Genomic DNA, 26,596 nt, shown 5'->3' with positions numbered 1-26,596 from the left:
AATGTTTTTTTTATTTTATTTTTTACATTATATAATAATAGTGAAGACATCAAAACTATGAAATCGCACACATGGAATCATGAAGTGAAAAAAGTGTTAAGCAAATCAATATATTTATATTCTTCAAAGTAGCCACCCTTTGCCTTGACAGCTTTGCACACTCTTGGCATTCTCTCAACCAGCTTCACCTGGAATGCTTTTCCAACATTCTTGAAGGAGTTCCCAGATATGCTGAGCACTTGTTGGCTGCTTTTCCATAACTCTGCGGTCCAACTTATCCCAAACCATCTCAATTGGGTTGATTTGAGGAGGCCAGGTCATCTGATGCAGCTCTCCTTCTTGGTCAAGTAGCCATTACACAGCCCGGAGGTGTGTTGGGTCATTGTTCTGTTGAAAAATAAATGATAGTCCCACTAAGCGCAAACAAGATGGGATGGTGTATGGCTGCAGAATACTGTGGTAGCCATGCTGGTTAAGTGTACCTTGAATTCTAAATAAATCACTGACCATGTCACCAGCATGGCACCATCACACCACCATGTTTCACGGTGGGAACCACACATGCGGAGATAATCCGTTAACCTACTCTGCGTCTCACAAAGACATGCCGGTTGGAACCAAAAATCTAAAATTTGGGCTCATCAGACCAAAGGACAGATTTCAACTTGTCTAATGTCCATTGCTCCGGTTTCTTGGCCCAAGCAAGTGTCTTCTTATTGGTGTCCTTTTAGTAGTGGTTTCTTTGCAGCAATTTGACCATGAAGGGCTGATTTCAGTCTCCTCTGAACAGTTGATGTCTGTTGCTTGAGCTCTATGGAGCATTTATTTGGGCTGCAATATCTGAGGCTGGTATCTCTAATGAACGTATCCTCTGCAGCAGAGGTAACTCTGCGTCTTCCATTCCATTGGCGGTCCTCATGAGAACCAGTTTCATCATAGCGCTTGATGGTTTTTGCGATTGCACTTAATTTCAACTACTTCGAATGTTTATTCTTCCTGGCTTGACTGACCTCCGTGTCTTAAAGTAATGATGGACTGTCGTTTCTCTTTGCTTTTCTTGACATATCTCCTTGGTTTTTTTGCCCAATTTGTATCTTCTGTATACCACCCCTACCTTGTCACAACACAACTGATTTGTCTCAAACGCATTATGAAGGAAAGAAATACAACAAACGTTTTAACAAGGTACAGCTGTTATTTGAAATTCATTTCAGGTGACTACCTCCATGAAGCTGGTTGAGAGAATGCCAAGTGTGTGCAAAGCTGTCAAGGCAGGGGTTGCTACATGATTCCAAATATGTATTTTTTTTCTCCATAGTTTTAATGTCTTCACTATTCTGCAATATATAAAATTGTACAAATAAAGAAAAACCCTTGAATGAGTACGTGTGTCTAAACTTTTGACTGGTACTGTAAGTATTCAGGCCCTTTCCTATGGACCTTGAAATTGAGCTCAGGTGTATCCTGTTTCCATTGCTCATCCGTGATGTTTCTACAACTTGATTGGAGTCCACCTGTGGTAAATTCAATTGATTGGACCTGATTTGGAAAGGCGCACCTGTCTATATAAAGGTCCCACAGTTGACAGTGCATGTCAGAGTAAAAACCATGCCGTGAGGTTGAAGGAATTGTCCGTACAGCTCCGACAGGTTTGTGTCTCGACACAGGTCTGGGGAAGGGTACCAAAACAACATTTCTACAGCGTTGAAGATCCCAGAGAACACAGTCACCTCCATCATTCTTAAATGACCAAGGCTTTCGACTCTGCCAATAAGAATGTGGTGATTGACACTCAACAGCCTTGGTTTCTCAAATGACTGCCTCGCCTGGTTCACTAACTACTTCTCAGATAGTTGTGTGTCAAATCGGAGGGCCTGTTGTCCGGACCTCTGGCAGTCTCTATGGGGATGCCACAGGGTTCAATTCTCGGGCCGACTCTTTTCTCTGTATACATCAATGACGTCGCTCTTGCTGCTGGTGATTCTCTGTTCCACCTCTACGCAGACGACACCATTCTGTATACTTCTGGCCCTTCTTTGGACACTGTGTTAACTAACCTCCAGACAAGCTTCAATGCCATACAACTCTCCTTCCGTGGCCTCCAACTGTTCTTAAATGCAAGCAAACCTAAGTGCATGCTCTTCAACCGATCACTGCCCACCCGTCCAGTATCACTACTCTGGATGGTTCTGACTTAGAATATGTGGACAACTACTAATACCTAGGTGTCTGGTTAGACTGTAAACTCTCCTTCCAGACTCACATTAAGCATCTCTAATCCAAAATTAAATCTAGAATCGGGCTTCCTATTTCGCAACAAAGCATCCTTCACTCATGCAGCCAAACATACCCTAGTAAAACGGACTATCCTACCGATCCTTGACTTTGGCGGCGTCATTTACAAAATAGTCTCCAGAACTGACCTTATCAGTCCTCCAACATGCAAATGATCCCGGGAAGGACCCTGGACACCCTAAGCAATTAGACTAGAGTTAGTCAAACTTGCAGTTTCATACATGTACAAAATTACACTCTTTCCCTAAAAGCAGGATGGTCATTACTGGAGGTTTTCATGAAAGGGGAGGTTTACATGGTCCTAGACAATCGATCTGAGACCGACTTAAGTTTCACTCATGTTCGTTTTGTTTTTTGCTTCATCCCCAGTGTTGTCAATGAAATTACTCACCGTTTAATATGCACATCATGTACAAATTAAATGGCAGATGTTTGTCATCTGTAAATCATGGTACTGAGTCTACTAGGTAACAGTTGTGAGAAGGATTGTATTGGCTACATAGTGTACTGTTTATTTACCAAAGGGCAGTAGGTTTCTCATTCTGTGTAGTAAGAGGAATGATATCAGATTTGCTCAATGGGAAATCTGTTGTGAAAGTCACTAAATGGGCTCTGTTTCCATAGGAACCCCATATCCTGTCCACTCCTGGAGTTAAATAGAAATGTATTTTGTCCTGGCTAAAAATAAAATGGTGTTTGGCAAATCATGAAACCTTTTGACCTTACTCTTTTTAAGTGAGCCATTGCCATCTTCCACGGTATGTCTTGAATGGATATGACATCCAATTTTGTGGTTCTGTAGCCTTCAAGTTGTGCCATTTTTTACATATGGGGATAAAAGTAGCTTCATATCACACACATTCCCCTTTTTTAAAGAATAACATTGCCTTATTCAAGGATGCTTACAGATGTCATGCTGCTTATGTAGAAGAGAAACTCAAACTCCATCCGCTAGGCTAGCCAGCAGAGCTCCCTCTTCCAATGCTGTGCCTCGTGAGAGGTCTGTGAAATGTGAGCCGCGTTCGCTATAGGCCTGTTGCTGAAACGGCGCTGTAGTTAGAAGGCTTTGAATAGGAAAAGCTGCTCGAGTCAGGAGGTCACTAGTCTCCAGGGCAGGGCTGGGCGTTGTGCTTCTATCTATGCCCAGCACAGTTCATGTGCTTTACTCATGACTACCATTGGTAAGAGATTTATCTGAGCATTCCTCTATTCAGATCTTTATGTTTATTTTTACTACTGTCATAGTGAACTGTAGGAATCCTTTTATAAAGTAATTTCAGTTTCTCCATACATCCTGTAAGTAGTTGTTGGGTTGAATTTGCCGCTGACCGCTTGTACGATTTTACGTTTGCGTTTTGCCTTCAAATAGTTACTCAAGCCACCTATACCAGTTTGTCAACATTGTGAAACCTACAAGGGAAGTTCCGGTATGTGTAAGACAGTCGGACATTTTTAGTTAACAATTTGAAAATTAGCATCTCCTTATGACTTGTCTAGGAAACGATTTAAACACCAGGGCGAACATTTTGTCCTTCGAGCTATATAAAAAAAGTGCACTGTTGGCGATGGAATGTAAGCTTACATAGTTAGGAGCCTCAGACCTTTTTGGTCTCCAAGCATATCCCCTCCTTTGTTTCAGCAGCCAGCCTGCTATTGTTACAGGCATAAGCTTCTTATATCACATGTTATAATATCTAGGCCTACTAGCGTACAGCCAGTTAGCCAACCTCATTTCAGAATGAGACTCCCGTATACTACGTATTTTGAAGATAAACATTCAAATCATAGACCATATTTTGCCCTTTTTTCTTATGAGAATGCTGCAGCTGGCTGAGTTTTTTTTTTTTTTTTTTCTTCTTTCTTTCTTACTGTGTGGTGGTATGGAGGAGGCTGGTGCTTGCCACAATGCCCTCCTTGTGTTTTCTGGGCAGGCAGAGCCTGGCTCTGCTCCTGTCACACAGTTGCTTGCAGCACTTGTCCTGCCACTTGGCTTGACATTTGACCTGTCTGCTGCCTCGGAGTCTGGGGCTAGGCTACCCCATATCCCATCCATCTACAATGTGACTATGTAAGAATGTTTACCTACAAAATACTAGTAAGATCTTCTATTTGAATGGTTTTCCTGCTCATTTTAATTGTTGTAGAGCAATTTGTGCTTATTGCTTTTTTGAGATGTTTCCTTGTCATATTAGTTGCATATTTAGGTTGATACCCATTACCTTAGATACTATAAATGTTTGAAGAATATCAATGAAATTGGGCACATACTATATAAAAGGGTATGATGGGATTGAAACGGTCGCTTTACCTGTTTTTGACGTGTTCTTGTTTGAATCCACATAAGAGCATTCTGGGGGAAAATCATTCCTTTGCTTCATTGGCAACAGATGTAGAGGACATTTTTGAGCTGAGACTGAGTCCTAAAAGCGGTATGGTACTGTCTACTGTAGGGCAGCTGTTTGGCCGAGGAGGCTGAAATAGACCTCATGAGGGGAGACTGAGGGGTTGTTTAATGGTGGCCATGTGGTTGTACCCTGCCGTCGGTGGGCCTGGTGCCTCAGTGGCAGAAGGAGCTGTCAGCTTGAGGAACAGCTGCCCCGTCCACCACCATGAGGCTACCTTTAGTCGTTGATGTTGAAAAGAGTAATGCATACACATTTGTTATATGCTGCTTGTGCCATTATTTTACATTTCAGTTGACTTTTTAGTGCTGACAAATTCCTTGAAGATCTAGCACAGGTAAATCATACTTGGGAGCTCATTTTGTATCTGGCGACAGAGCTTGCTTCAGGAAACCTAAGCTCCTTGTCCAAGTAGCAGCAGCTGAGATGCACAGTGAGGGGTGGAGGCGGCACTAACATTAGCCCTGAGTGCACCCTGCCAAAGGAAGGACATTAAACCGGGCACTGAGCCAGCAGAACAGACTGGGGACCCTCCTATTACATGTGTTTGTTTGGGTGTAAGCTCTAATACTTTCCGCATTGGAACAAGAAGCTTGGCTGCCAATGGAGAAGATAGTGGGACGGGTCACATCAATATTGATCCAGTGCCCAGCCTGGCCTGCTCATCTTAGCCAGACCTTAAGCAGGCAGGGCAGCAGTGTTTCACATGGACACTTGGACACAAACTGAACAGTTTTTAATGGTGTGATGGCTGGCTGGGCGTCTTATACAGTCAACAGGACACCAAGTCCCACAAACTCACTTTTGGAGTCAGAACAACAAACCTGACAGCCTACACTTCATGGTTTGATAAGTCAAAATGAGAATATCAGAGGCAATATTGGCTTTGTTTATTCATCACAATACTTGGCTGGCTCTGCCTCCTTTTGTTATGACCTGAATTCTACTGTATTTCACAAGTTTCCTTATTGGATTCATAGACCTCTGACGCAACTTCCCTTTTCTGTTCTGCAGTTTCTAGGATTTAGGAGCTTTTTGGCTGGACCTGGCTAGTCAGATTCCTGTTTCCTCCTGTTTCCTCCTGTTGATTGTGTATGTAGGGATCTACAGTGCGGTCATGTCTACCATTTATTTATGAAGGCTAATATGAAATTAATCTAATAATGGGATAAAGAATTAACACCTAAATTTTCTTCTGTTTTCTCTTGTTCGATTTTGTTGCTGTTGAGTTGGGCTACTGTAAGTAGTTGAACAATATTGTCACAAAACCTAGTGTAATTCATTAGATTAAATACTTACTTGAGTTTCTAAGCATTCACAATAATTTTTCTTATCTTCCCAAGAACTGCTTCAACTGACACGTTTTATTGGAAAAAACAGCACATTTGAATCCTTCCTCTGAAATCATTGTAACTTTCTTTTGTTTTTCCATTTTCCTCCCTTAGGAAATGACCTAGAGGCCTTACAGATACATTTGTGCTTTTGTCGCTCTTCTAATCTGCATTTTGTGGAGGAGAAGGGGTGAGATCTGGGAGCACATTTTTGTTTCCGCAGTGATTAATAACTACCTCAGCCAGCAGAAGGAAACGGCGAGGACGTTGAGGAGGCCGGCAAAGTTTCCAACAGCAGTCCTATCAGCTGGCTTCTGCTCACCGCCACAGACGGTGTGAAGAGAATCTCTGAGGGACTGGTTGTCTGCCCTCTGCTCTGCTCCATACACACAGAGAGGAAGTGAAGTGACAAGGCACCATTGTCCTACTGGATAACAGATTTTGTCTCTTTTTATTATCAGACTCCTTGCTGTTGACCAGTGCCACATTTCTTTTCAGATTCTTCGCTTTGTTTTTTGCTTACAGCTTTTAAAGATTTTCTATCTATAAATATAAAAACTATATACGTTATACAAAATGACATTTTCTGCTTCCATTTGAAGGAATTGTTATGCACAGGAATCTTGTCTTGGAATGAGAGAATCGTGGAGTGTTTTCAGTTTTTTGCTCTGTCCTCTCATAAACCATTGACTCCTTTTTGAGGCAAAAAATACAGATTCGGGAAGGTGTATTTCTACCTTACTATTTTTGCTGGGACTGTCTACCGTGAGCTGCAGCAGGGCTGCACATAAACATCACACTTAGTCAACAAGTCTCTACCCTGCATCGCTCTGTTAGTTACAAAGCATTTTGAGATGAGCTTCTGGTAGATGGAGCCCTTAAGTTGTCTTTTTACATAAATTCCAGGACTATTGGGTTGTTTCTATAAGAGCGTGAAAAAGAGCTTCTGTTTGGCTGAAATCCGGAGCTTCCAGAGTCAGCCTGACACTTATGTATTGTTGTAGTGCGCAGGAAAGTAAAATGGACTACAAGCGGCGCTTTTTGCTCGGCGGGTCCAAGCAGAAAGTGCAGCAGCACCAGCAGTACCAGATGCCTGAGCTGAGCCGGACCCTCAGTGCCCCCCTGGGCTCCACCTGCTCCACCGGGGTGGGCATGCCCGGCAGCTGCCAACCACCTCCCTCCACCCCCAACACCACTGCGGTTGCCGACATCCAGCAGGGCATCTCCAAGTACCTGGATGCACTGAATGTGTTCTGCCGGGCCAGCGCCTTTCTCACGGACCTGTTCAGCAGCGTGTTCAGGAACTCACACTACTCGAAAGCAGCTATGCAACTTAAGGACGTGCAGGAACATGTCATGGAGGCGGCCAGCCGCCTGACTGCAGCAATAAAGCCAGAGATCGCCAAGATGCTGATGGAGCTGAGCGCTGGGGCTGCCAACTTCAAAGACCAGAATGATTTCAGCCTGCAGGATGTGGAGGTAAGGGGTTGCCAGGGTTACAGTTACCAACCTGGACACACACTGAACACCTGTCAAAGTAAAGTTATTACATTATCCTGACAATTAGGCCTACCTGTAAAATAATATGTTGAGTCTTTTCCATTCCCCTCCTTTCCATTTCCCTGTCAATCAGGGGAGGCTGGTAGGAGGAGCTATAGGAGGAAAGGTTCATTGTAATGGCTGGAATTGGGATGTCAAACGTGGTTTCCATATGTTTGACAGTTCCATTTTTGCCATTACAATGAGCCTGTCATCCTATAGCTCCTCCCACCTGCTGTCAATAAAGCATCTTTTGCCAAAAGGGAACTTAAAAAAAATACCACATTTTGTTATGAGGGTCTAGACTAGAATTTTTTGCAATTTCTTTTGCACTTTTTGCTTTGTTTCTTATGTTCCATTTTTCTAGGGCAAGGCTGCTGCTAAGATGCCCAGCTAAAGTCTCTCAGAATGCATGGCTCCTTGATTCAGAATTTCTTGGCTGAAATTAGGTCCTGACGCCCAATGTTAAGCGGGTGCTAGGATCTGAGGGCGAGGTGCGAAAAGCACTGAGGATGTGAGAAGAAGAGGGCAGGAACCATCATTTATGCTGAGAGACAGTCTGACTGAGCATGTAGGGTGATCGCTCTGTCTATTACAGGCCAGCAAAGTTGCTTACGTCTCAATTGTGAAATGTTGCTCTTAAAGTATTTATTTTTTTGCAGTGAGTGTTTGATTGGGAAAATAGTAACTGAAATTAGACTTCACTGGCATTCATGGATGAGAAGCCTTATGTGCTCCTGATGCCACAGCTGTGCCTCCTGCCTAGCCAGTTAGAAATGAAGAGGTTCCAGGGTAGTGCACTCCTAAATAGTACTCAAGAGAAATGCCAATTTATGTATTTATTTTTAATACATCTGGTTAGGCAGCAAGCAAATTGCCTCTTGTGTAGTGAATGTTTGAGATGTCTATGCTCTCATCCTGGAGATTAAACAGATTTAGGGAGCAAGGACTCAGTGGCAGACAGTGAGTGAATAAGCTGAATGTTCAGGCCAGGGCTGTTTTATGAGAGGGACTGCAGGGCCTCAGTGGATGTGGTTGTGCCCAGAGCAGGAAAGACTTTTGCACCACAATCTGTAATTTTGACTCTGTGGTCTTGGATATGCACAGATAAATATTAAAGGAGGGGAAGCCCAACTCAGTGAAAGTTCAGACTGCGGCAGGACTGTCTGGCAGCCACACTGACTCACTCTGGCTTCAGCTAGCGTCTGTGAATAACAACAGTGTGTTTGTCAAATAAAAGTGGGCTTTTGCTCTACCTCTCTTGCCAATATGCAGGAATTGAGGAATGAATAAGATATTCAGACCTGGTTGAGTAGAAGGAATCTATCAACAGACAAAGTCCAAAATGGCCATGTGCATCATAGGCCTACTGTATTTTTACTAGACCAGTGAGTTTCACTCTATTCCACAGATTACGGCATTACTTTTTATTCAACCTCCATTTCCTCCATAAGCAGCCTAATATTGTTTATGTAAAATTGCTTTTCACATGGTACACCTTCAGATTTGGCCAGTTCCATGCCCCCAGAGATTTACTACATTTGTGACGGAAAGGACTTTTCCGTGTGTATGAACATTTATCTTGGCAGTTGTATGTAAAAGATAGAATTGTGTCTGTATGAAGAACAAAAAAATATATTTTGAGTGGGGGGGGGGGGGGGATTGTGGAATGTTAAAGGAAGCAGGATAATCCCCCAAAATCTTAAAGTCCAGTCAGTATGGAAAACAAAATGTGTTTTTATCGGCGCTTGGCTACCCTGGCTGCTCAAAGTGTCTCAGCTGCCAAATATGCATGAAAATGTCGCTGTTTATTAGGGGGCAGTCTACTGAGTGTATGAGCGAAACCACAGAGGGAGCAAAGGTCAGGCCAGCCAGACAGGAGTCCTGGTCTCGATTGCATACTCCTCGCATCGTATCACTTGGAGGAGGAGAGAGGAGAAGACGTGAGGAGAATGCAATTGAGATTTTCTCCTGGTTCTGAACATAAGGCAACCATAGTGCAGGCAGAGGCCAGAGCCAGGCAGACAACTGCACTAGCAGCACTCCCAAAACACCCCTGAAAAATAGAATGGCAAAAAAACACTCTGTTTACATGTCGCTTACGAGTGCATTTCAAACTACTTTTGGATTCTGATTGGATTTTAAGGCTCGTATGAATGTCTTACTTAATTTTGCAGACATCACAAATCAACAGCATTAAACTTAAGCACTTCAACCAGTAAAATGCCTATTTGGCTAGCTTTTGCTACAGCTTATATCAATGAGTGTTAGCATTATAGCAAACTGATACATCCAAAATCAGTTATTTTGCAAAGATCACAACCAAATATAATCTTAGCGACTGTTCAAGCAAAAATCTAAACGTCATAAGAGTATGAAAACCCTGAAAGTTTTGTTTAGAAGTAATAAATACCTTAAATCTAGGCTGTTGAAAGGACACTGATCGCGATGGTTTTCTTACCTCCGCCAAGAGTCGCATGCATCTGTACGTGACGTCAGTGTGTCGTGTACTGGAAAAGGGTCTATCGATGTTACCTTTGGAAATGGCATCTAGTTTTTATTCTCTCACTCCTAGGATAGATGATTTCCCCTTCAAGAAGACAATAGATGTGTCCTCAAACTACACGTGCCCTTAGTTAATGGGGAAGATGAGTTGTTTGATTCATTCTTCTCACTGTTTAAGCCTGCCTTTCAGCCCTGTATGCGGCTAAAAGTTGGCTTGGCCCTGTAGTTTTATTACTCATATTTTCCATGAGCCGATTTGAAATTTCATCTTATCCCCCCCATGTGTGACTAATCTTTTGTTGCAACCTTTACATTTTTCTTGCTACATAATCATGTCCTTTTGTAGTTTGATTGTCTGTTCTGTCCTTTTATAGTTTTCTGTGCAGCTGGTCCAAAAATAATAGTATTAATGGTATTATAAGCAATTTGACATCACTTTTCAGAATGCAGAGCTATTCATTACCTATTTTGCCTTTGGACAAGTAGGACTGATTTTATAATTTTTTTTACCAAAAGCGTAAGTCACTTAAAATAAATAAATGGGTTAACACCATTTGTACATCATTGTATGACTTTGCAAAAGAAAATGCATTACAATATTTTTAACCATAGAGAATCAGACATGTTGGCTACACTCAATTGGCTATTCATATTCAAGCCTGTCTCATTGTTGGCCACCTTTTGGTAGCCTAAAAAATATTGCAACATTACAACCAAATACTTTTTATGTCTTTATAAAATAATTCCCTCCAGGGCTGGTAATTTAAGGGCACATTTGTGTCCCTGGGACGATCAATATGTCTACGTTCCAAAACAGACACTGGGACAGTTCTGGGATGACACATCCAAATTCCATACAACCACTGCACTTAAAAAAGCAATGAGGCTGATCAGACCATTTTTAGCTTAAAATGTAAACTTTTTATTTCTTCATATTATAAACTCAACAATGCTCACATGGCTGTTTGGTTACGTGCGAATGTTCCAAAATGCAATTAGCGGGAAACCACCGGGAAAACACTGTTCTCAAAATATCTGTTGGAAATGAAGAAAGCATTCAAATTGTTTAACCATAATCTGTAATAATAGGGCTTTTGTTACATTCACTGATCAAGTGGACTCAATTTGACCGCTAAGAGATTTTATGTTAAACAATTCGCCACTCAATTCCGTGACAGCCTACAATTTGTTTGATAGTCTGCATTAGGAAAATGAGGGAAGAGGGACCATCTCATATCATTATTCATTGAGCCAGTGTTTGGTATGCATTAGTCATTTGAGAGTGAGGTGTTACCAGTGTTTATACTGTGATTAGCAGTCCAACATAAGCAGTACGCGTTTCACACCCTCATAACTCATGGTTCAGAACTAATACTGCATGTAAGACCAATTCCTTTACGTGAACTGTTATTTGGTCCTATTTCAGAATCCGAGCTGAAGAGAGCTCTAAAGGGTTTGGACCTAGCCTTGGAAATGGTCAGTAAGTGTATAGGCCTAGTCGGTGTCTGTGCCCCCATGATGTGTTAAAGAATGAGGACAGCCCAGCCTTGTTGTTCCTGTCTGCTTTTAAACAGGGTGGCATATTTCTGTCCTTAACAACTCAGCCAAAATATATTTTCAGCACGTACCTGAAAAGAACCCTGTGACCACAGTGAGCCGGCTGGGGTGTCCGGTTGCTCTAGTTTTGCTCCTCTTTTTGCTAACTGGAAAACAAACATGTCTGACTCCTACACCTTTACAATTATTTTCTTCACTTATGTAAATGTGAACCTTATTGTTTATATGAATCACCCATTGCACAGGGTCTGGAACGGTGCCATCATGTGGAAAAATCTGCTCCACTATTAAGTTGAAGGAGAAGAGTAAACTTTGTTTCCAGTTGTAAGCATTGCTTGTTGTGCTTTACGACTACAGTGCTAGGCCTTGACTCTGAGTAGACTGATTTTATAACACAAACTGAGCTTCCCAATTATGGTAGAAAGTTATTTGCTGGGGTAACATTGCACTGTAGACTGGTGTTGTTGTGTGGAAAATGAGAGGACATGTTATCAAGCAGAACATGTCCTTGATATAGAGACATTCTTTATTTCATCCTGCCACAACTTGAGCTGTGGCTTTTTTTTGTACAATGTTAGCCTGTCAAATGTTTTCCATAATGTTCTAGTGATATGAACCAGTTGAAATTGCACTATTAAATAGACAGTTCTCTTCACTGACTCACTGTAATGCAGCCTTTATCCAGCCTTGAACTGTTTTTGGGTTATAGCCCTTCACAATGTACTTTCTTACAAGTTGTTTTTGTGGGTAATGTCATGTTCTCAAGCTGGGTTTTCCTCAAACAAGAGCATCTTTAAGCAGTAAATTGCTGCAATACATGTGACTCTATTTAGGACTGATTTAAGAGGACTCTGAGGGTTCTCAAAGATGTAATTGTTTTTAAGGAGACTTTTAAACAACCAAGTCACTGAAGCCAACATCACTTAAGTAACAGTGTCTGAGTAATGAAAAACAAGGAATGCTAAGGCCATATGCTTTGAGAACCAGTGTTCTTAGAAAACAATGATGAATGATCAAGGCTCCCACTAATGTAATCTTGTCAGGGGTGTGATTTTTTGTTGTTGATATTATAGTGAATTCCTGCTGTTCTGCCTTGTCTCACTTCATTCATCATTGACCTTGACCAATCCCCCAAACCAATAGACTAGTGTTCCTGATTTTCTATGTTGTCCTGATCACAACCTTTGAATGTTGTGTTCTCTCCAGGTGCTGGGTCGGTGCTTCCTGACGGTGATGCAGGTGCACTTCCAGTTCCTATCCCAGGCCCTGCAGAAGGTGCAGCCTGTGGCCCAGTCATGCCTGGCAGAGGCCCTCGCCCAGGCCCAGGAGCGACGCAGCAATGTCCGCTCCCAGAGCTCATGCCCTGGGCCCCTGACGGAGCTGGAGGAGGCCTCACGATCATGGAAGGGTGCAGCCGAGGTATTTGGACATGGAGGCCAGGGCGCCCCCAGGACTCACCAAGGAGCTTCATGGTGTGACTAGCTGGTGGAAATAGGATGTGTTCAAAACGTGACAAGCTGATTGTTATACAGTCCTATGAAATGCAATCAGCTACCATTCCAGCCACAATTTCCTCCTATTTCCCGTTGAGAAGTTTGTATATACAGTATATGAGCCTGTATTGCTAGTTTTCCCTCCTCCACTTTAAGCTAAGCCTACACATCCCCAAACAAACCCTAGCTAACTGAAATGGAGGCCGTTTTGTGAGCGGAGCTAGCTGGCTAATCCCGTAGCTAATAACAGCCCCCCGGCACATTTGGAGCTTTGCTCTGTACATTGGAGCCAGAATGGAGAATCGTGAGTGGCCTGATAGATCTGTTAAGCCCTGGAGGGACTGGGGCTGTATATCCTGCTGGAATGTGCTGCTGCGATATGGCCGGGCTGGGCCTAACTGCACTGTTAAGCAGTTTCCATAGAGGGAGGCGGTCGGTCTCCCTCTATAGAAGTAGTTATTCACAAATCTAGGCCCAACACTGTTCTGAAATGTACAATCTACCAGATGTGTGACCAAGTCACTATTATTGTTGTCACAAGCAAGTCTAAAGTCAAGGTCCGAGTCTCAAGTAGTCACAAGTAGAACGGGTCACGTCTCAAATCAAGTCCAAGTCGTGCGTTCTACGTGCGAGGCGAGTCAAGTAAAAATATGTAATCTATACATGTTCAAATACAAATGTCTGTTCGAGGCTACCAGAGAGCCCTTTCCATTATTTTGTCTACAACACACTTTGATTATGTAACAATTAATTTTAACAAATTCCAAATTTAAGCTTCATAAATAAATGATACATTTCAAGCAATTTTGACATGCCAAACCGAAAAACCAGTACGCCTATGCTAGTAATTAAAGCCTGCAAAGCAAACAGTTAAATTGTTTGGTGATCAAGGATATTTATGGAAATCCATTCTCCATACAGTTTGACATTTGCACTGCACCAAATCCTATAGCTCTACAGCAAATCGTCAATCTGTTTGTTGGCTCATTGGTTCTCAAACTTTTTGACCCGCAACCCCCAAAAAGCAGTGGTTCAAAGCTCGTGACCCCACGCATGTACATGCACGCACAATGCCTGCGCCAATGTAGCTTGTCATTACAGCCATAAACGGTGATGCAGTTTCAAACGCAACATACAGAAATAAACTGTGTTTTACACATTTTGCATTTGCAGCTGAAAGTCATTGTTAGCAGCCAATATCAACTAGGTATGGATGTCACTTCTCTAGAGTCCAGAGCAAGCAGTATCATACTGCCTACCTGTATGCAGCGGGGGTTGCAGGATCGGATGGAAAGCATGGTCTGTCTGCACTGCACACTATCACTTTGGAGAGCCGTCTACGGTATTGCACTAAATCGCTCGTTGCCAACTGGGTAGCCCTTTTCTTCCTCACAAATACCGTAATTAATTTTGCCAGAATGTTTTATCTTCATCCCATAATATTGAATGCAGTGCGATGTTACAGCCATCTTTTAACATGTAGCCACCCAAACTAGGCCTATGCGAGATAAGAAAATCTCCAGGTTGCCTGTTATTGTTCTGGCAAAGATGCCTCCGTAGTAGATTTCTAAGCTGTTTTATCTGGATAATACAAACATAGGCCTACTCTGTTTTTGTCTGGTCATTAATCAATATGTGCAACTTTTTGGTTCTGAAGCACAGATGAGATGTTTTTGAGATGACAATTTAGTGCAATACCGTAGGCCTATATTAGAAACCAGATGAAATGGGTGAAGGTATATAAAATCCAAATGGTAGGGTATATGTATTTTTCACACTCGTGACCCCCCCCCGCTAGATAATTTCAAGTAATCAGTCAAATTATTTTATGTCAAGTCATCAAATTTGTGACTCGAGTCAGACTCGAGGCCAAGCCATGATAACACAGTACACACCTTTTGTTTAACATCTACTGTGTACTTGGTGGTTAGTTACTCCTTTATGTTGATGTTGGCTAGCTACTTACCATTCCCTTACAATACAACACTGACACACTTTCTCATGCATATTGTGTACATTGTTGTAATGCAGATGCAGGGTGTCTAAGGGTTGTACTAGGGTATGTGATGCTGTGTGTAAACTGCTATGTGACCTGAGACTGTGTGCTGTGTTCCAGGCCACGGGACGTCTGAGGGAGAGGGGACGTGATGGCTGCCTGGCAGGCATCCAGGTCCAGCAGCTCTTCTGCTCCAACAACCCCAACATCCCTGATCACCATCTGAAGGAGCTCAACATGAAGATCGACAATGCCTTACAGGTAGATGGCGCTCCCCGCAGGACCACCACAGCCTTGGTCAATGTCTGAAATGACACCCTGTTCCCCAATATAGGCTTGTGCACTGCTTTTGACCAGAGCCTTATTCCTGGTCATTTTCCCTGTAAAGTGCAATATTTTTTATCAGGGCTCTGGTCAAAAGTATTGCACTATATATGAAATAGGGTTCCATTTCTGACTGGGTCAATAGTGCCCTACAGCACAAGGGCTGCTTCAAATCAATGTGTTGATGGCTTGGATATGAAAGGACTGAATGAAGCAATAGCCAGCCTGACTTACTTACATGTTGAGTTTATACAAATGTATTTTATATTTTCTTTTGCCAGGCTTATAAAGCAGCACTAGAAAGTATGGGCCACAGTGAATATGCACTGAAGGCTGGCTTTCACCTCAATCCCAAATCTGTGGAGGCAGCTTTACAGGTATGTTTACTCTAAGCACAGGATGTATTACAGCTCATTAGGAATGGTAAAGCCTTAGATTATAGTGGCTGTGATAAGGGCAAAACCCTGTCTCTAACCTATTTGTCTGCGCCTGTGTCTCTCGCTCTACTATGTAGGGTTGCTGCAGTGAGGCAGAGGCCCAGCAGGCTGGCAGGATGCAGACCATCTCCCAGCCCATTCAGTGTGAGCTGCCCACCATCCCTGTGCAGATTGGCGCCCACTTCCTCAAAGGAGTGTCCTTCAACGAGTCAGCGGCTGACAACCTCAAACTGAAAACGGTATGCCCTGCAGGACTTGACGTTATAGAATGTTCAGATATTGCATAGAACATATATGATTGTCTGTCATGTTAAATTGGGTGTCATCAGCTCGGGAGTCGAATTCAGCTCTATTTATTACATTTCTATCTGCAACATTCTGAGTACACCCCTGGCCTTGGCTCGCTCTCAACCTGGCGCTAGGGTGGTTTCCTAAGTCTTTCATAGTCCGACCTTGCTGACCAGAATGGATCACTCTGCTCTCTCTAGGAAATGAGAGCCACTTAGACGGTCATTTCAACCTCTGATGACTTACGTGGGCTGTGAGTCTTGTATTTGGCAAGGCTTTACTGTTTTGACGTGGATGTCTTAACACTTATTCCATGGTACATCTGATGCCTTGGGTCTGGATAGAATCAGCATCTGCTTCGTTAGTTTACAGATGGATTCTCCCCCAGTCTGTGGGACAAAACTAACTTGTATGATAATTGCACACACTATCTGTCAGTTATCTGACTCACCATTTACCGAATTCAGAAATAAATAGCACATTCATCAGGACCCTTTAAACTAGAGAGCCTAGACACTTTAACAAGAGGGGACTAAGTCCCTGGACTTTGTAGTTGCTACTGTTTCCTGTTCTGGTGTATGTTCGTGTTTTAGAAGAAATTAATAGGACCCACACTCACTATTGCTCCATCATGCCTTTATTTGGCAAAAAAATTAACAAAGTTTCAATTAGAGGTCGACCAATTAATCGGAATGGCCGGTTAATTAGGGCCGATTTCAAGTTCTCATAACAATCGGAAATCGGTATTTTTGGACACCGATTTGGCAAGAAATATATATATATATTTTTGACACTTTTATTTAACTAAGCAAGTCAGTTAAAAGGACATTCTTATTTTCAATGACGGCCTAGGAACGGTGGGTTAACTGCCTTCAGGGGCAGAACGACAGATTTTTACCTTGTCAGCTCGGGATTCAATCTTGCAACCTCACGGTTAACTAGTCCAACGCTCTAACCACCTACCTTTGCACTCCACGAGGAGCCTGCCTGTCACGCGAATGCAGTAAGAAGCCAAGGTAAGTTGCTAGCTAGCATTAAACTTATCTTATAAAAAACAATCAATCATAATCACTAGTTAACTACACATGGTTGATGATATTACTAGTTTATCTAGCGTGTCCTGCGTTGCATATATGCGGTGCGCATTCGCGGAACAACAACAGTCCTTTTTCAACGTGTACCTAACCATAAACATCAATGCCTTTCTTAAAATCAATACACAAGTATATATTTTTAAACCTGCATATTTAGTTAATATTGCCTGCTAACATGAATTTCTTTTAACTAGGAAAATTGTGTCACTTCTCGTGTAACAGAGTCAGGGTATATGCAGCAGTTTGGGCCGCCTGGCTCGTTGCGAACTGTGTAAAGACTATCTTCCTAACAAAGACAGCCAACTATGCCAAACGGGGGATGATTTTAACAAATTCGCATTTGCTGAAAAAAAGCACAATCATTGCACGACTGTACCTAACCATAAACATCAATACACACAAGTATATATTTTTAAACCTGCATATATAGCTAAAAGAAATCCAGGTTAGCAGGCAATATTAACCAGGTGAAATTGTGTCACTTCTCTTGCGTTCATTGCACGCAGAGTCAGGGTATATGCAACAGTTTGGGCCCCCTGGCTCTTTGCGAACTAATTTGCCAGAATTTTACGTAATTATGACATAACATTGAAGGTTGTGCAATGTAACAGGAATATTTAGACTTATGGATGCCACCCGTTATATAAAATACGGAACAGATCTGTATTTCACTGAAAGAACAAACTTTTGTTTGAGATGATAGTTTCTGGATTCGACCATATTAATGGCCTAAGAATCGTATTTGTGTGTTATTATGTTATAATTAAGTCTATGATTTGATAGAGCAGTCTGACTGAGCGATGGTAGGCACCAGCAGGCTCATAAGCATTGATTCAAACAGCACTTTCCTGCGTTTTGCCAGCAGCTCTGCTGTTTATGACTTCAAGCCTATCAACTCCCGAGGTTAGGCTGGTGTAACCGATGTGAAATGGCTAGCTAGTTAGCGGGGTGCGCGCTAATAGCGTTTCAAACGTCACTTGCTCTTAGACTTGGAGTAGTTGTTCCCCTTTCTCTGCATGGGTAACGCTGCTTCGAGGGTGGCTGTTGTCGATGTGTTCCTCGTTCGAGCAAGGAGAGGGACGGAAGCTATACTGTTACACTGGCAATACTAAAGTGCCTATAAGATCATTCAATAGTCAAAGGTTAATGAAATACAAGTGGTATAGAGAGAAATAGTCCTATAATTCCTATAATAACTACAACCTAAAACTTCTTACCTGGGAATATTGAAGACTCATGTTAAAAGGAACCACCAGCTTTCACATGTTCTCATGTTCTGAGAAAGGAACTTAAACTTTAGCTTTCTTACATGGCACTAATTGCACTTTTACTTTCTTCTCCAACACTTTGTTTTTGCATTATTTAAACCAAATTGAACATGTTTCATTATTTATTTGAGGCTAAACTGATTTTATTGATGTATTATATTAAGTTAAAATAAGTGCTCATTCAGTATTGTTGTAATCGTCATTATTACAAATAAATGTGAAAAAAAAAAAAATGGCTGATTAATCGGTATCGGCTTTTTTTTTGCCCTTCAATAATCGCTATCGGCGTTAAAAAATCATAACCGGTCGCCCTCTAGTTTCAATCCAAAGTGGATCTTTATCAGGTCCATATTAGTGCCTTGCAGCAGAAGTCTTGTGTTTTCACACCGGTCACCCTGTTTGTATCCTCAGCACACCATGTTGCAGCTCATTAAAGAGGCAGTGGGGCAGAACGGAGTGACCCCCCGGGACGACTCCCCCGTCACTGAGGTCCTCAACCAGGTCTGCCCTTCCAGCTGGAGAATGGCCTGCAAGACCGCCGTCCAGTTACTGTTCGCTCAGGCGGGACTGGTGAGTACAAAGCACTTAAGATGTCAACAAGGGCAGCAAAGTCACCCAGCTTAAAATACTTTTCTTATTAGATGTCAACAAACTGTTGTCTCAACTTAAATTAGCTGATGGATTGTTTTGCTTTAGCAGTAGGGCCATGTGGTTCAACCAACTTCACTTATTTTATGAAAAGGTAAAGGAATATTTAATTTGTTATAGTGAATCTGCCCAAGGCAGGGATCTCTAACTCTACAGCCTCTGCTTAGTGAAGCCTCTACATTATAGCTCCGGGCCAGGCTGCAAGTTGTAGTCTGTATTGTAACCTAGAGCCCATTGTTTGGGAGGTGTGTAATTGAGATGATGGGAAGGTATGTTGGGTTCCTTTGAACGGCCAAGAGGTGTAAACAAACTCATTGTAGACACCATTCCTGCAGCATCTGGGTAAAGGATGGGGTCATCTGGTTGGTTCTTCAAACAGATCTTTGGCTGTTCACTTTGAAACGAGTCTCCCCCAGCCAACAGAGAGAAAGCATCAGTCCTCCTACTCTACTTTGTTTATTTCCTCAGTGTGGTCTGTAATATTTAGTGCGTTAGGCCTGGGGAGTGTTCTTATCCACCCATCAGCAGCGCTGAGTGTAAAACAAACCCTGGTGGTGGATGGGAGCTTTACATGAACTCCTTATCTGAGTTATGAGCTCTGAAGAACACAGACAGTGGGAGCCTGCATAGCAGCATAAGAGAAGACCACCTTCTCTACACATTACTCATAGAGCGGATCTGCCAGACAGTGAAAATGGCTTTGTTATTTCTGGGATGTTAATTTTCAAGTTCCCAACATCTAAATTAGCCAATTCTCCATTTTTTGGTGGGCCTATGCTGCTGCATCTCGCTCTCGTTTTTCACTCTCTCTGCTTGTGAGTCAGGGACCTGGTGGGTGTGGCGGTATGTTTCTCTCACAGGCCTTGACTCAGCCCTCTTGACTGCCCAGGGGTCCTGAGGATACACCTGCTATATAAATGACAATAGGCTGACTTCCTGTGAGACAGGAAGGGTCCTCCCTCCCCATGACCCAGTTGCATTTGCCTCTTTCAAAGAACTACTGGAAAATATTGGGCTGGATATTGTTTCCGTGGATATTTGTTTTCACCCAGAGTAGCTTACATTGCCTTTGCCCACATTTACATTTAAGTCATTTAGCAGACGCTCTTATCCAGAGCGACTTACAAATTGGTGCATTCACCTTATGACATCCAGTGGAACAGCCACTTTACAATAGTGCATCTAAATCTTTTAAGGGGGGGGGGGGGGGGGGGGGCAGAAGGATTGCTTTATCCTATCCTAGGTATTCCTTGAAGAGGTGGGGTTTCAGGTGTCTCCGGAAGGTGGTGATTGACTCCGCTGTCCTGGCGTCGTGAGGGAGTTTGTTCCACCATTGGGGTGCCAGAGCAGCGAACAGTTTTGACTGGGCTGAGCGGGAACTGTACTTCCTCAGTGGTAGGGAGGCGAGCAGGCCAGAGGTGGATGAACGCAGTGCCCTTGTTTGGGTGTAGGGCCTGATCAGAGCCTGAAGGTACTGAGGTGCCGTTCCCCTCACATGCTCTGACTATGGGCAGAGTTAGTACTAGATCTTATTTCATTATATCCATTTTCTATTTTAGAGGAGACTGGTGCGTTAGAGTACCAATTTATTTCCACAATATCTGCTTTGCTTACAGTCAGTCGAGATAAAAAGGGCCAAAATAATCCTGTAGAATTGCTTGCACAAGCGTAACCGACTGTGAGTGAATGCATTCTATCTAGTTGCTGATGCAACTCTCTGACTGTGGACAGGTGGTTGTTGACACTGCTCAGATCGAGAACAAGGAAGCCTATGCTCCACAGATTGCTCTGGAGGGCTCCAGAGTTGTGGTACAAGTACCCTCCACATGGTGAGTAGGATTATTCACAATTGTCTCTTCTGCCCTCTGCTTTTCCACAATCTGCTTGCTTTACAGGTCAAAAAAATAATTTGGCTTGGTTTAGTAGTTTTATCTTCGCAAGGGAATTCCAAGTATTCAGAACCCATAGCCATACAATTGGCAAAATCAGCAAACTACATACTTTCTATCCACAAAAGCCAACACTGGACTCAATCAACTATCATATTTGGACAGTAAAGTGAAGTATTAACAGACCTATAAATGTATTTGTATTATGTTGGACATGCCAGTCGTGCTGTGTCCTGACTGTCCTGTGTGTAGGTGCCTGAAAGAGGACCCAGCCACCATGTCTCTGTTGCAGCGGAGTCTGGACCCAGAGAAGACCCTCGGCCTGGTGGACGTGCTATATACCGCCGTCTTTGACATCAATAGGTGGAAGGAGTGCAAGTGAGTGGATGTGTGTTGTCCAAGGCATTTTCACGTTTGCATTTTTAATTCCTAGAAAGAATCAACCTGCTGTGTGTTCACATTGGCATGGGCTGACAGAGGTATAGCCCTCATTCTCAAGCTTTAGTTTACATTTGCCCCGAAATAAAATCTTAAACGCTAGCTAGCTATTGTAATTTTACATGCCATTGAATGCTTATTATCGTCTCCCTCCACAGAGAACAGGCCTTGCCTACCATTCAGATGCAGTTACAGCGGGAGAGCCCTGACTACGGGATGCAGGTAGACCTGCCTTCTGGAAATGGCTCCAAAGCCTACAGTGGCCTGCCCAAAACTATCTCCAAGCTAACTTCCAAATTCACAAAGAAGGCCTCTTCCAGCTCTGTGTCCAGTGGTGGGGGCAGCTACTCCATCCCCAGCACCCCGTCCCATAGCATGCTCTCTAGCAGCAGCTCTGAAGACAAGCAGTTCAAGAGCCTGGGCCACGCAGTAGACGGGAGACTGCAGAGCATCTTACAGCTAGGCAACCTGTCCAGCAACCTCGACCCCACCCAGCCCCAGAACGGTTCAGTGTGTGACGACCAGGGCATGAACCTCCCCACGGACCAGGAGATGCAGGACGTCATTGACTTTCTCTCAGGTTTCAACATGGGCAAGTCCCAGCAAGCCTCCCCACTGGTCAAAAGGAGGAACTCTGTAGCGTCTGCCAGCGCCGCCGAGCTGAAGCCCCCGAGCGGCGCCACCGACCGAACCCCAATCTCCCAAGCGGTCTCCCACAGTTCACTGCAGCCCCCTACCCAGAGTATGCCGCAGCAGCAGCAGCCACCACCACCGCAGCAGCCCTCCCAGCAGGCACTGCAGTACTACCAACACCTCCTCCAGCCTATTGGGCAGCAGCAGCATGCTCCACCTCAGCTGCCCTCCCAACAGCCTCCACCCCAGGCTCTTCCCCAGCAGAGAATGCCAAGTAAGTGGCTGAGTGGTTCCAGCCAGCAGCAGCCTCATCCCCAGGGCCCCCCTCCCCCAGCAGGGCTCTCCCCCCTGGGGCCCATTGGCCAGTGGGGCTCACCTGGCCTCCCAGACCTGAGCTCGGACCTGTACAGCCTGGGGCTGGTCAGCACCTACATGGACAGTGTCATGTCTGAGATGCTGGGGCAGAAACCACAAGGTCCTCGCAACAACACCTGGCCCAACAGGGACCAGAACGAGGGTGTGTTTGGGGTGCTGGGAGACACTTTGCCCTTTGACCCTGCAGGTGAGTCATTCCCCCCCCCCCCCCCCCCCCCCCTTATATCCACAAACCCAGATATAAAGTAGACGGGAGACTCCTCTGACTAATGTGTGGGTGGTGTTCAGTAGGGAGTGAACATTTTGGAACAGAGTGAAATGTGGGAGGTACTACGGTGTTCCTCACTGAACAGAACTGGGTTGTGGTGGTGAGGCAGGCAGCTCACAGCCTCCAGGGATTCCATGGTAGGAGAGAACTGTCAGCAGTGGGGCTTGGAGCTGTGTTGACTGGGCTGTTTCATTAAAGACTGAGAAGGAAAAGGGAGACTACTGTTTAGCACTGCAGTCATTATGCCTGGAGAGGATATGTTGCTTTTGATTTTTCTTGGGGTTTTGTGGTTTGGAGATGTGCTTACATAATCTCATTGTAACCATTAAAGCCATTTGGGGTGGTGATATTTTGCTGACAGAAAAATGTATGATCTAGTTTCTGTGATTTCCATATGATTTCCTGAATGAATAGCGGCCATTATCAGGTGCAAGTGAAAATCCTTTATAGCCACATCTCTCATTCAGATACATTTTCAAAAACTCTGAACTACAGGACCTTACTAGAATCTCTCCAAATGCACTGTAAATGTAGGTTGTTGTGTCTGACAGTGAGCAGATCTCTCCTGCACCCCCCCCCCAGCAGTTCTGATTTGTCATTTTAAATGTTATGCTGAATTTACAATGTGTCAGTTACTGTTTTTACAGTGCAGCAGACGCTTTTTATTTCAGAGCGGAGGCCATTGTGTTCAGCTGACTTACGGCTATTGTGATTTTTCTGCTATGCTAGACAGTCTGGCTGAATGGTTTGAGCTGTGGAGTGCAAACACACAGAGAAAGTCAAACTGAACTATTTTTTTTTTCTCCCTTTCATATGCAGTTGGTTCTGACCCCGAGTTTGCGCGTTACGTTGCCGGAGTCAGCCAGGCCATGCAGCAGAAACGGCAGGTGCAGCAAATCCGTCGACCCAGCAACACCCGCGGCAACTGGCCCGTCTCTGATGAGCAGCACAGGACCTGGTCCCACCCAGAGTACTACAGCGAAGGGTATGTTCCCCAATCACACCTAACATCTCATTGATACACACATCTCTGTATATGGCATAGGGCTCTATATAGTCCGCCCAAAGTAGTACTACAGGGTATGTTCATTCAAGGCTCTATACACCACTCCATCTCACATGACACATGCCTACTAGTACAATTTATTCACACCTCTTTGTATGCCAATCAATCTTACATGCCTCTTAGTGATGTTCGATTTGTAAGAACAATATGTTCATAGTGTTTCAAATAGTTCTGACTGAGAATGCCACTTATGTGAAAAAGGGAGGCGGTCAACAGCAGCTGGTCAGCCAATCAGGGAGACTCTGCCAGCTCCAGTGATGAGACGTCCTCGGCCAATGGGGACAGCCTGTTCTCCATGTTCTCTGGACCTGATCTTGTTGCCGCCGTCAAACAAAGAAGGTACAACTGAGTCACCATGTGTTAAACGTACACCATAGTGTGTTACTGTTCTTTTGGTTTCCCTACAACCTGTTTTGTTATTCAAGAAGTGAACTATTGATATTGTGCTGTAGAGCTTCATGTCTCTGCTTCTGCCTGTAGAAAACACAGCTGTGGTGAGCATGAGGTGTGTACCCTGCCCTCTCCTCCCCTCCATCACTTGGAAGATGATAATAACCAGGTAAGGAGTCTGTGTGCAGCACAGTAATTGGGCCAGAAAATGTAAGCCCCTATTGTTCACTACATTTGTTTTATATATTTTATTTTGAATCCCTTTAAATGTTAACATTGACCCCCTTTTATTTATTTTTGCTAAAGATTTTGTATTGATCAACTCCCATTTCCATCCATTCTACTCCACAGGAAAGCAAAACAAAAACTTGGCCGCCAAAGGCCCCATGGCAGCACTCCGCTCACACTCAACACAACACCATGCCCAATCCAAGCTCTTCCCTGTACCAGATGAACATCCCTTCCAGCCAATGGTGTGATTCCATGCAGATGTTACAGTCGCCGGTGTGGTCCACTGCCAGTGACTGCCCTCCCTCCACCGGGATCTCCTCTGGCTTCTCTCACTACACCCAGCAGCAACAACAGCACAAACCCATCAGCAAGGGCTTTAAATCCTTCCCCATCAAACATGAGCACAGGCCCTCCTACCTTCACCAGTACTGATACAGACCAAACAAGAGTCAATTGGTATGGTAAAATACTTGTAGCTGTATTTCTGAAGCAAGTAATGTTGCCCTTTTGGAATAACCATTAACTTGAAAACATCAGTCTAAGTATGTGTTTTAAGGCAAAATTGAGTTGTTCATACTAGCTTAACATTTTATGTATTTTTCCATTTCAAATGCCCCCTATTTGAAAAAGACAGTCTAAACTGCCATGTAAAAAATGCATGTCCTACTGGCAGCAGATAGTATAAACTTTATCAGGCAGACTGTTTCCTCAGACATGCATGGCCATCATCCACTTTTCTTCTCCTTCTGAAAATGTAAGGGATAAGATTGTAGGGGGTGGGCTCTAAACGAGACACTCCAATTTCCCCCATAATTCTATGCTGTAACTGCCAAATCTCATGTAAGATGACTCAGACTACAGCTAACATCTACTGTTCCATAGCTTGTAAATTACTGAAGTTGAAATATAAATAATAATTTACTACTTTTTATTAAGAGGCTTTGAGCAGGCTCAGCATACATAAATCATTGCAATTGAAAAAAATAACTTTTTCAGCAACTGACAGAGTAAAAAATATATAGCAGTAACTATGTGCCATGTTGGTATTAATAGCACTTTCACAATATTATTTTCCAACCAAAGCGTTGTTCAGAAGATAAATGGTGCTGAGAGAAGTCAGATTAAAGTTACAAGTCCTAGGGAAAGTCTTTGATCAAAACGCGCATTAATTTCCTTTCCCTGATTTGGCAGTTCGCTTCAGAATGACTAACTCATAAACCTAATGTTTGTTCCTTTTAAAATACAATATTTTCGTGTACAAATATTGACAGTATTAATCTTATTTTTGTATTTTCTTACATGTTATACCATATTACAACCCCCAAGATATGAAGGCGCATTCATTTCTTTAGTACAGAGTTTAACTACACCATATATCTAAAGGTTACCAAATATGCCATTATAAACACTAAAACATTGAGTAGGGTATTTTTTAGCCCATGTTTCTATGGCTACGGGCTGTATTTAAATGCCCAGAATGTTACATTTTTGATGTTTGCGGATGCCAATGTTGCCTGTATTTATGAAATGACACCATGTTTTCTGAAAACTAACATACTTACATGTTTACAGAGATTTGTTTGCTGTATATACATAAATATATCTTTTTACAGTTCTGTGCTTTGCACAATCAAAATATAGGGTGTGTTGCTTTGTCTGTTTCCCAAACTTTTGCTGCCTTTTTTTCTCATCTTTATAGACCTTGGACTGTAACCATTAGCATCTTTCAGCTGTGTCAAAATGGTTAACTAGTGGCATCTACAAAAAAAAAAAATTGTTACCCTGACAGAAGATATGAAGGGGGACTGCTTGGCTTATGTTGCTTATTGTTCTCTTGAGCTGGCAACTGAATCTTCCCAAGTGTACCAGCAATGCAACAACAAAAAAATAATAAAAATGACTAGCAATTGAATGTTTATTTTCTATGACAAATTACAGTATGATCCTTTTCTTTGAGGGGTGACAGGCTGTTGCACATGCAGTTTAAGTTCAGTGGACCTTTAAGTGAAATCCTTTGTCAGTATAATAGCCATTGACCAAGGCTACCCGTCGTAGTGTATTTCAAACTTAACAATTCTGGGACCCAATGCTGGTGGCGATTTGTTCACGAACTGACCTGTTGGGAGTAA

The 26,596-nt window shown here is 43.2% G+C and overlaps 1 protein-coding gene across 7 annotated transcripts in view; it reads left to right on the top strand.

Annotated features, from left to right (window-relative positions):
• LOC129854451 (granule associated Rac and RHOG effector protein 1-like) overlaps positions 1 to 26,379 on the top strand; it is a 46,659-nt gene extending 20,280 nt beyond the window's left edge. For 4 of the 7 annotated variants that reach the window (XM_055921507.1, XM_055921505.1, XM_055921510.1 and 1 more), the window contains exons 2-14: positions 6,143 to 7,507; positions 12,836 to 13,048; positions 15,239 to 15,379; positions 15,724 to 15,819; positions 15,957 to 16,118; positions 18,941 to 19,099; positions 20,909 to 21,006; positions 21,319 to 21,444; positions 21,663 to 22,699; positions 23,600 to 23,765; positions 24,048 to 24,185; positions 24,327 to 24,405; positions 24,588 to 26,379. In XM_055921507.1, coding sequence (XP_055777482.1) covers positions 7,019 to 7,507; positions 12,836 to 13,048; positions 15,239 to 15,379; positions 15,724 to 15,819; positions 15,957 to 16,118; positions 18,941 to 19,099; positions 20,909 to 21,006; positions 21,319 to 21,444; positions 21,663 to 22,699; positions 23,600 to 23,765; positions 24,048 to 24,185; positions 24,327 to 24,405; positions 24,588 to 24,899 — 3,216 coding nt within the window. In that variant the 5' untranslated portion in view covers positions 6,143 to 7,018 and the 3' untranslated portion in view covers positions 24,900 to 26,379. The other 3 variants (XM_055921512.1, XM_055921509.1, XM_055921511.1) reach the window with 3 other exon arrangements.
• The last annotated feature ends 217 nt before the right edge of the window (positions 26,380 to 26,596 follow it).

This window comes from Salvelinus fontinalis, chromosome 4, assembly GCF_029448725.1.
Source record: "Salvelinus fontinalis isolate EN_2023a chromosome 4, ASM2944872v1, whole genome shotgun sequence".
NCBI classification, from domain to species: Eukaryota; Metazoa; Chordata; class Actinopteri; order Salmoniformes; family Salmonidae; genus Salvelinus; species Salvelinus fontinalis.
The sequence above is the reverse complement of the archived record's forward strand: the minus strand, read 5'-3'. Positions and strand labels throughout refer to the sequence as shown.